Below are 10981 nucleotides of genomic sequence, written 5' to 3'. Positions count from 1 at the left end.
CCCCAGGGCGGGGCCAATTTTGACCACAGGGCTTTTATTTGAACAAACTTGGTAGACACCAATTAGAACATGTTTCATGCTAAATATCTTTTTACTAAATATGCATATAGGGAAAATCAATGACACCCCTGGGGCGGGGGAAATTTTGACCTCAGGGCTTGTATTTGAACAAACTTGGTAGACACTCATTAGAAAATGTTTCATGCTAAATATCTTAGCTCTAGCTCTTTGGGTTCTTTAAAAGAAGATTTTTTAAGTTTTTACAATATGCATATAGGGAAAATCAAAGACCCCTGGGGCGGGGACAATTTTGACTCTAGGGCTTTTATTTGAACAAACTTGGTAGACACTCACTAGAAGAAGATGTTTCATGCCAAATATCTAAGCTCTAGCTATTAGAGTTTTTTGGTTGCCATGGCAACCAGAGTAAATTCTTTGAACAATTTAAAAGTTGACCACCAAAGGAACATTCCTGTGAAGTTTGGATGAAATTGGCTTAGTGGTTTATGAGGAGATGTCATTAAAGTAAAAGTTTACGGACGGACGGACGACTGACGGACGCCGGACGAAAAGCGATCACAAAAGCTCACCCTGACACTTTGTGACAGGTGAGCTAAAAAGCTATCAGGAAAAGTTTATTTAATTCGATGCCGTTAAATGTTTTCTTGATTTTCTGAAACTTCAAGATTGTGATTTATATGGATTTTATTATTTTATATCTTAATCTGTTGGTTCGTATTATTTGTTTATTTTTTGTTAACAATCTTTTTTATTGGGTACGATACTATTTAGTACAAATGTTTTATGGATGTATGAGTTGTCTTTCTTACTACTACGTATACACGATAAACCCAAAGATACAACCAAATGAGCGATATTTTTAATAACAAGCAATTTCATTGGTTTAGGTCAACGAAAAGCACGAAATTCGAAAGAAGATCAGAGGTTGTAAAAATAAAGAAAATATAAAACATTTAAGGTATCCTCGGATCTTCATAGCGATATGCCGCCAATGAGACCTCAGTGAGAATTATTTATATACTGTATTTCTACAATATAGTTTTATATGATTAAATTTTATTTCTTGTTTCAGAGCAGACTTGCGCTTTTTTTCCAGATTTTGGTGGGTGACAGTGGGTGGGGTACAGAAAATAAGTTTGTCAATAATTTTAACATGAAAATTATTTCCGCCTCTGTTTACTGTCTTATAACTTACTATCTTCGCTTTAGACGTTTAAAGAATAAAGATTAAAAGAAGCTTTATTTAAATGTTCATAATGATTAGATCTACAAAATATTTTTTTTTTAAAAACTGGATAGAATCTAGTTTAGCAAAAGTTAGTCCTATTTATGTGATGACGCCTTTAGGTATTTTTGCTTCACGGTAAAGCAATGTCATATCGATATGGCTCAAAAACCCATTGCATGTTCTGCAAGAAAATTTTGTGGAACAAAAAACAATTAAGACAGCATATATTGGAAGTGGTTAGGTACGGGCCCATATGACTAGCCAAAAGTTCTAACAGTACATGAGTCACGATTAGCTAGCCAGGACTCACTGTATTGTCTAGCCGAAGGGCACTTTTTCAAAATTATATGAAAGTGCGAATATCAATCTTTGCACTAACAAAGTTCTATGCTCCTGCATTTATGAATAAATTATGCAAATTAGCCGCCATGTTGGAGTTTAGGTAAGCGTGTTGGAAATTGCTACCTGTTCGTTTTGAAAGCTCGTCCTAACTAACAGTTTCCTTGAATGTAGGAAAACTTGGTTTTGTTTGATTGCATATTGAATGATAGGTATTACAAAATAAATATAATGAAAATCGATCAATAAATAATTGTATACGTCATAATACGAGCGTTATAAAGTCAATTCAATTCATGAGAATAATAAGGTTCTGTTGCAGGGTATCGGTAAAAGACTGATTTTTTTCCCGTTTTTGAAATTTATTTGAACACGGAGACAATTTTTCTCAAACAGGTTTATGAATATACTTGACGTTGCAACAGAGTTTACCGTGTGTCCATTCCTTATTTAAATTGTCTGAGAAGTTAAATCTGTTTGTTTACATGTAAATGTGTACCGTCATTTTGACCGACTGGAATAAAAACTACCATGACGATGATAATACCGGATATGTAATGGAAATTATGCCATGTAGTGCAAAGTTTTGGACATTGCAATTAAAATTAACACTTACGTTGACTCTAACTGTTCCTTGTCAGCAAAATTGAAACCGAAAGTAGTGGTTGTTCTAGAATTTAATCGAATAAAATGGGTGGGATTTAACCACCGCGCATGCCCTGTGCGAACGTATTGTTTACATCCGGTCGTAGCATAGGGTAATAGTGCAAACTTTGTTAGTGCTTTGTCATTTCAAGATGGCAAGAAAAAGGAAGTTGAATAACATCAATTGAAATCGTTTACATATTTATTATAATTATTCTCCTTTTTTGTTTCAGTAAACTTAAATTTCAACACATGATATAAAAATGAAAAAAAAAACACTGAAAATAATTGTTGTTAGGCTCTTATGATTGCATCAATTTTACTAACAGTAGAAGTTTGTCCATCATTAAGGAAAGTTTGCGTGTTCCATGAAACACATTCTAAAATTCTATTGTCAGTCCCTGTAAATAAAATCATAAATAAACACATGACGCCAGGGTTCTAGTGAGAATGCATTTATTCTTGAATTTGACGAAAACAAGCTACTTTTGGCCATGATGATTATTTATTCTTAATAAAAAAAGATGATTTAATAATTCATCTTTCATACAAATAAAACAACAAATCATAAGCATAAAAACAGCAACATTATAACTGAAACTATTTATCATTAAGTCATAGATATAACTGTGCGTATAGTCATATACAATGTATTTTGTATCATGTGTCATGTAACTGACACTTTTATCAAGATGACAGTGCTATGATAATGCATTTCCTTGTTTTCTTTTATTTTACAAATTGGCGGAGCATCTTTATTTAAATAAACATACAAGGACAAATGAGCGTTTTTGGTTAAAATACTCATTTAAAAACACAAAATAACATATGCATTTTCAAATTTTAAAAAGTGCCGTACGGCTAGACAATACAGTGTGTCCTGGCTAGCAGTACGTGACTCACGTCTATGCTAAAGACCTTTTTAAAAAGACAGGAAAAAACATTGACTGATTTTGTGCAAAGCATCCGTTTAAAAAAAGACAGTCAAGTGCCTAAGCAAACCTTTCTGCTCAAGATTGAAAAAATACTGATAATGATTGCAAAATTAATCTACTCTAGTATTTTTTCTGAGATTTTGAGCAAAATTCTGTAAAAATGCATTTGATCAAAGATTAGTGGTCATGTTTCCTTTAAAGAGAGAAACACACCTGAACTTAAAAAAATCTTCAATAATTTCATAATTATCTTACAGAAGAGGCAAAACACCAAGAAAGAGAGGCAAGAATGGAGGCAGTACCTCGGAAACAGTTGAACCAGTTGAGGTAATGTTGTACTTCATTAAGTAACATTCTGGATTGAGTAGCTGTGTGTCTCTTTTTCAAATTGGCCCCTGTTTCACTCTCCAATATTGTACATGTAATTTTGTTTTCCTCTGGCAAAATTTTCCCTCTCTAAATTAAAGGTCAAAACAATATTCAAACTGTAAGTTCAATCACTTTCTTATGTTATGCTTGTTATTTAACACTTTGGCTGCTAATGCCAACAGATTCTGCCATCAGTGCAGACAAACTTTCAATGCATATTTTAAAAAGTCTTTAAAGTGGGATGGATAATTAGGAAGTTTTGTCCTGTTTTAAAGATGGGGAAGTCTTTTTTATAGGATATTTAGTAAGGTCAGGGTTACAAATCATGAAATGTATATAGGAAGCACCAATTGCTTTTACTAATTTTCATCAGACTTTTAAGATTATTACCACAATATATCTCAGTGCCCTCAATGTTCGATTTTAGCACCGTTTGATTTGTGAGCCCTTTTAACATGTTTTAATTACTAAAGTGTCTATGATAAATCATGTGACTGATCAGGTGATAAACTCTATGCTATTTATAGACAAAAAATTACACTATGATACTTGCAAAAAACTGCATCATGGAATACGTACAGATATGATATTACTGCGTCAAATGTATAAATACTGAATCAAAACCACAGGAAACGTTCTCTAGAGAAAACACTGATTTCTGTTAATGTATATGTATTACAGGTATACTGTAGAGTACGACCTCTCGACAACCCTGGAGATGCTGTTTGTTTAACAGTTGTTAGTAACGATAAAGTCAAACTTCTTTCATCAGAGGTAAGAAAATTTTAATAATCACATTGGGTGCAGATTTTCCATAAATCTAGCATCATGTCAGGTAAATCACTGTTAAGGAATTTGCAAATTGGTCTTGGAATTTTAAGAATCAATCTTGAAAAATTAGCCCTATACCCCTCTCCAAAAAGCATGTATTTTCCCACTATTCCATAAAGAATTTGCTCACTTTTGTAAGAATCAACGGTATAAAGATTTAATATAGAAATGATATTGACTTTTAGATAAATTTTATAAAAAAAAACTACATTTCACTAGATATATAAGCTGTATACTGTTCAAGGAACTGTTTTGAAAAAAGCAAAATGGAATAAAAATAGAATTTAAGTGAGCAGACCAAACTAGTAGTAAATATATGTATTTTTTCATAATTTATTTTTTAAATTTATTTTTGGCCTTACCAGAGTTCAGATTTGATTTTTGCTTACTAATTAGATGTAGCATTGTCTGAAAAAACATAGTAAATGAACTTGTCTTTGAAGTTTCATTGTTTTGATTGTTAAATTATTTACTGTTTCAGAACTCACTAGCGTTTGCAAGAACGGGGCAGTTGAAGGAGATAGAGTATAAATTCCAGCATGTATTTGATGAGTATACGTCACAGAACGCTGTGTTTAATCATGTTGCCTATCCACTCATTGATGATCTGGTACATGGGAAAAATGGTAAGTGAAGTTTTGAGCCGTGTCACAACAAAACCAAAAAAATGGGTTTGGGACCAGCATGGATCCAGACCAGCCTACCCATCCGCGCAGTCTGATCAGGATCCATGCTGTGTGCTATCAGTTTCTCTATTTGTTATAGGGTTTGTAAGCAAACAGCATGGATCCTGATCAGACTGCGCGGATGCGCAGGCCGGTCTTGATCCATGCTGGTCGCAAACCCATTATGTTGGTTTTGTCATGGCGCGGCTCATTTGTTTATTGGGGACAAAGCTACAGTTTCATTTCTAATAAATGCTGTGTTGCATTTCTTATTATTATATAAATGCCCCTTTTGTAATAAACCCCCTAGTACCCCATCAACACCAGCTACACAGGGTCTTCATTATTACCAGATTTTCAATCCATATAATGGGCTAAAATCTGTGGTATTTTCAGTCTGTAACTTAAAATATCTCCTATTGACCATATTGGTTGTTTTCTTTGGCACATCTTTTTCTTCATATATAATGAAAACCCGGACCATAGGTAAGCCACCAATTAGGGCAGCAAACAAAAAGGATGTGGACAAGAAACGGTCTTATGAATCATAGCCAAAAATTTACAATTTAGTTAGGATAACCATAACAAATTATATGATTAAGAAACCATTAAGGCTATAAATGTAACAGTTCTGGGAGGAGAAATAAAGGGAAAATGGTGTAGGGGCAATAAATTGTGGGGGGTAGAACAAATTGAAAAGGAAATACATGTTGTAGGGAGTTACAATGATATATCATATAAACAGCACATTTTTGAGAAAAGCTGGCCATCGTCCTTTGAAAAATGAAGTTTATATGGACCAAGTTAAATGGACTTGCAGTTTATGATACCCAAGAGTAATGTTAATACACTGAATGTTGTAATTCTTGTTCTTTAACCGTTGGAATGATGTTTAATAGATTCAGTCATACAAAAAATGTAAATTTTTAAGAGATTAATGTTAAAATATCTCACAATTGAGAATTTATGTGAGTCCTTTATACAGTGATGCCTTTTCATTTCTGAATTGCAGCAATAAAAACACCAACCTAACAGCAATCGTGTTTAGCAAAAGTAATTTCATGTAAGTGTTAATTTGTGTTTTCAGGACTACTGTTCACATATGGTATCACCTCGTCGGGAAAGACGTACACAATGACAGGCACACCGCAGGATCAGGGTATATTACCACGATGTCTTGATGTTATATTTAACAGTGTAGGGGAATACCAGTGTAAAAAATATGTAAGTCAAGTATTGTTTATACAGATTTTTAGCCCAGAGAAAGTGATTAGCCTTTGCCACTAGTATAGAGCCAGCCCAGCCTGCACAACTTAACAGTCTAGACTTTATCCTGTTTGGAGCTCAATATAAATTTGTACTTTCATATTGCAAATAGGTTTGGTTTGAAATACACTGAACAAAAGTTCTAACCGATCACCCTGAGTTTTAGCTTATATATGAAAAAGAATAATACCAATAGATACGACTTTTATTTTATTTCGAAGAGAATGAACACATTGAGAATAATAAAATTACAACATTTTTCTATTTAAATAATACTTTATCGATATTTAAAAAAAATATTTTTATGAACAGCCACTCACCTGTCTGATAGAGGCTCCAGCATTCAACATTCCAACTGCTACAGCACGATCCTGCATCGACATTCGTGCCATGTTTTATGTTTTTTCACTTATAAAGTTAACAAGGATTTATGCAATGTAAAGTTTAATACTCACCACGATCTGCACGAATATTTCGTGCCAAAATGTGTAAACCGCGCCCTGTCTCCCGCTTGAGTGCATGGAACCGTATTAAATTATTTTTCTTTCCACAAATCTGTAGAAAATGACACAAAAATCACCTCTGCAAAATTTTATAAGGATCTTGTGACCCGTTATAAGTAATCAAAATTTAAAAAGTGATTGGTTAGAACTTTTTTTAAGTGTAGACTGTTCCAAGTTCAAAGTCAGGCAAATTTTATCAAAACAAATTCAGCAGGTTAAGGGATAAAATCCAACATAAAAAAATATAAATATGTTATATCAAGCAAACAGTTTTTTCCTGTCTTAATGATGTCTTGAATTCTATATTTATGTAGGTATTTAAGCCCGACAAGATGAATGGATTTGAGGTACAGTCGGAGGTTGATGCCATGATGGACAGACAGAAAAAAGACATTTTACCTGGTCTTACACCAAAAACACCTTCAACACCTAGAATAAAGTATGTCCCAATTTCATTTTGATAATAATAAGGTTACTAATCTAGGTCAGCAGGAGATCTTTGTAAGGTTTTCATAAAGAAAGATGGATAAATGTTTTCTTCCTCATTAAATGTCTACTTGTGATGAAATATCAACAAAGTAATAATAATCACAATTTATTTGATATTTTAGTAAATATTTTGTAAAATCATAAGAAAAGATTGATTAAATAGATTGTCAGAATTACAAATTATTTTATACTGAAATCCAAAGAAAATGTATTAATACAGCCTCTTTAATCCTTATAATGATGGATGTACAAGAAGGCCGGCTGAGCTCTGATTGTGGCATTAGCAAGTAATTGTATGTGCTAGCTCTTTATAAGGATTTGGGGAAAACGGTTTGTTAATTGCTTGCCTTTACCAGCTGGTCAATACTGTAAATAACCGACACCATTAAAATATACAAGTTCTGTATTTTGAATATCAGTAGGGATAAAGGTGAGTTTGGCAGAGACTGTGGCCGTGTAATTGACACAGGTCGTGTAAACGACGTTGATGAAGATAACACATATGCCGTGTTTGTGTCGTACATAGAAATCTACAACAATTATGTGTACGATCTTCTAGAAGAGTTACCATATGACCCAATTACAGGATACAAGTAAGTATATAGTTTTATTATGACAGGGTTGATTCTCAGCACTTTGGGAACTTGACTCGAATCCAAGAATTTGGAATTTTTTTACGATGTTTTAGACAAATTGGTAAAAAAAACTTGACAACATATTGTATACATCAAATATTCAATGCATCAAATTATACAAAAGAAATCAATTATTTGGTTAATTTAACTTTTGTATTTCATTCATAAGCAAATGTTACAATTTGGTATACAAGATTACAATTTATTTTCTATGGTACAGTCACAGTGCTGTTATAGGTAACAAAATGACAGATATTTTACTTATTTTTTTTGTTTCTTGGAATGAGTATTTTCTTGTGAAAATTTGGGAAGTTGAGATAAAAACATACTATTTGGCATTTGGAATATGACCTTATTATGGTCATCAAAATAAGCCAGAAAAAAACCCTGTATGATCAAGCCTCCATATGACTGAATTACATTAAAGAAGTGAAAGTATATGACTTGTTTATTTGAGCCGTGCCATGACGAAACCAACATAGTGCGTTTGCGACCAGCATGGATCCAGACCAGCCTGCGTATCCGCGCAGTTTGATCAGGATCCATGCTGTTCGCTATCAGTTCCTTAACTTGTAATAGGTTTGGTAAACGAACAGCATGGATCATGATCACACTGCGCAAATGCGCAGGCTGGTCTGGATCCATGCTGATCGCAAACCACTATGTTGGTTTTGTCATGACGCGGCTCATATATGAATTCAAGGTAGATCTCAGAAATGATATTTAAGTTACTGTTAAAGTATATGTAGATTTTTCATGTATTAATTTATCCATAAGTGGTCATTTGTGTATTTTATATAATGAATATTTGACATTTTAGCAGTTAGGAATATTTGCTATTGTAATAAGTGACTCAATAATATTACATCACTGTAATGTTATCAACTTCGTTCATCCATGGAATATTTTGTTTTTGGCTATATTTGTTAACATGTACAGAAACAGAACAAAAAATTCTTTTATCTCACACAATTTCAAACTGTGAGATATGACTTTTATCTCACTGAAAAATTACAATATACCACTGCAAAAAAGGCAGTCAATGATATTGTGTACTGCGAATTCACTTATATACGTGGGCATGAAATTTCGTGGTTTTATCAAATTGGGCATTTTCGTGGGTTCTTAAATTCGTGGATTTTCAATTTTTAAAAAAAAAAATAAAGTAAATAACCTAATGCAAAATAATCTTACACTTAATCGCTGCACAAAATTTACTTGCTGCATGTACATATCTTTACGTATCACACAGCGCTTGTCAATAAATTTAATCATTGCCTCTGGCCATTCATTACACAAAATTTGGCGGAAAAGCGCCGATGCATGTTTGAAATGTATAGAGCAGAGACATGGCAAGACATTTTTGTTGGGATACAATTTCGTCGGATCTTAAATTCGTGGATTGACCTACCCACGAAAAACCCAAAAATTTGTGCCCCACGAATAATAATGATTTTACAGTATTTGTTTTAATTTATAGACCTCCGCAGTCGAAGTTTCTGCGTACAGATGGCTGTGACAACATGTATGTGATGAGTTGTACGGAAGTTGAGATCAAAGCGCCAGAGGAAGCGTTTGAGGTGTTGTATAAAGGTAACGAGAATATATTACTATTCTAAACAATTGGGTCCGAGACTTGCGCTAAAAAGAAGGGATATGATAAGACTATCTTGACCTGAAACTTTGGTTTTATTATGGGATTTTTAATGCAAGGGTCACACAATATGCATAAACAATGACATTTTGCTACTGTACATTTATGTTACATAACGGTTGTATTTGTGCTTGTAATGCATACAATGCATAAAATATAGATAAATATCTTTACAAATATATAATGAATTGTGATAATAAATCTCTTTAACCAGGACAATGTCAAATATCTCCAATGGACTTGTCAATTGTTCAATCTAGACAAAACCATTGCATGATTGGTCATTTTTAGGGAAACTTTCAATGCACTGTTCCCTTTGTGAACATCTGGATTATAGTATTTGCATGCAACTTCATTGATGATTTACTACATTTATAATATTTACTTCATACTTCTCACATATTTCCTAAAAGAATCATAGTATTTAGGTCATTGACCTTTTGAAAACATAGAAATCAAAGTTCACACTATAGTGCATTGTCTCTAATATTACAGGACAGAAAAGACGGAAAGTGGCGCACACAGCGCTGAATGCGGAGTCCAGTAGAAGTCACAGTATATTCAACATTAGACTGGTACAAGCTCCGCTAGATCCTTGTGGTCAGGAAGTTCTTCAGGTATGCCTCATCTGCCTCGGGCTCAATTCATCATCTTTAGACAGGTCCAGGACCAATTCCCAATTTTAATTCACTTTGCCTTAGGTCAAGGACGCATTTCAAAGTCCTATTTTTCCTGAATATTTTTCAACGTTTCTAGGGATTTTGCATTCTTACCTGTGAAGAAGCTATTAAGCTAGCTCACAGAAGATCATAGGATCTACTTGGGTTGCTGCTTTGTTTCTAAAATAATTCAGAGGATATGTAAGGTCTTCCTTTACCAGTAAAGCTGGACTGTAGCCATATGTTAGTGAGAGTGAAAGAAATTGATATTTTAAATAAAATTATTGCAAACTATACAGTCGGTGTTTAAATGACTATAATCAGAGGCCAAGTATAGAAAAATTTATTGTTTTTAGCTCAACTATTCATTATGATATTATCTAACAATAGTACATATCTGCGAATCATTTTCATAAAATGCAAGTAGAGAGCACCTTTTTGTACCTTTTAGGACAATGAAAAGATCATTGTGAGTCAACTATCTCTCGTAGATCTGGCTGGTAGTGAGCGAGTAAACCGGACAAACAACAAGGGGGACCGGCTGAAAGAAGCAGGTACGCATAACTAAATTATATAATTGTCTTGACTGAGTAACATTTTGAGTTTTAGCTACAATAACAATAGACCTATGTCACTAGTATACTGTATAGTAAGGTCATCCTTGAAGTCTGACCAGACTGTACAGTAGAACTTCATAAGTCAAAGTTGAAGGGACTTGCGTTTCATTTTAATGACAAAATTC

At 33.5% G+C, this 10981-nt stretch overlaps 1 protein-coding gene across 1 annotated transcript in view; it reads left to right on the top strand.

Annotated features, from left to right (window-relative positions):
* Positions 1-883: 883 nt before the first annotated feature.
* Positions 884-10981, top strand: part of LOC132753058 (kinesin-like protein KIF23) — a 28959-nt gene continuing 18861 nt past the window's right edge. The window contains exons 1-10 of the mRNA XM_060743472.1: positions 884-1023; positions 3426-3495; positions 4219-4311; positions 4850-4994; positions 6121-6257; positions 7117-7241; positions 7711-7884; positions 9407-9519; positions 10076-10197; positions 10691-10793. Of these exons, the coding sequence (XP_060599455.1) occupies positions 1004-1023; positions 3426-3495; positions 4219-4311; positions 4850-4994; positions 6121-6257; positions 7117-7241; positions 7711-7884; positions 9407-9519; positions 10076-10197; positions 10691-10793 (1102 nt within the window). The 5' untranslated portion in view covers positions 884-1003. The remainder of the gene's footprint in view (positions 1024-3425; positions 3496-4218; positions 4312-4849; positions 4995-6120; positions 6258-7116; positions 7242-7710; positions 7885-9406; positions 9520-10075; positions 10198-10690; positions 10794-10981) is intronic.

The sequence above is a fragment of the Ruditapes philippinarum genome, unplaced genomic scaffold (genome assembly GCF_026571515.1).
Source record: "Ruditapes philippinarum isolate M1 unplaced genomic scaffold, ASM2657151v2 ctg6228_1_1_1_1, whole genome shotgun sequence".
NCBI lineage: Eukaryota > Metazoa > Mollusca > Bivalvia > Venerida > Veneridae > Ruditapes > Ruditapes philippinarum.
Note: the sequence above shows the minus strand (reverse complement) of the source record. Positions and strands in the feature narration are given on the sequence as shown.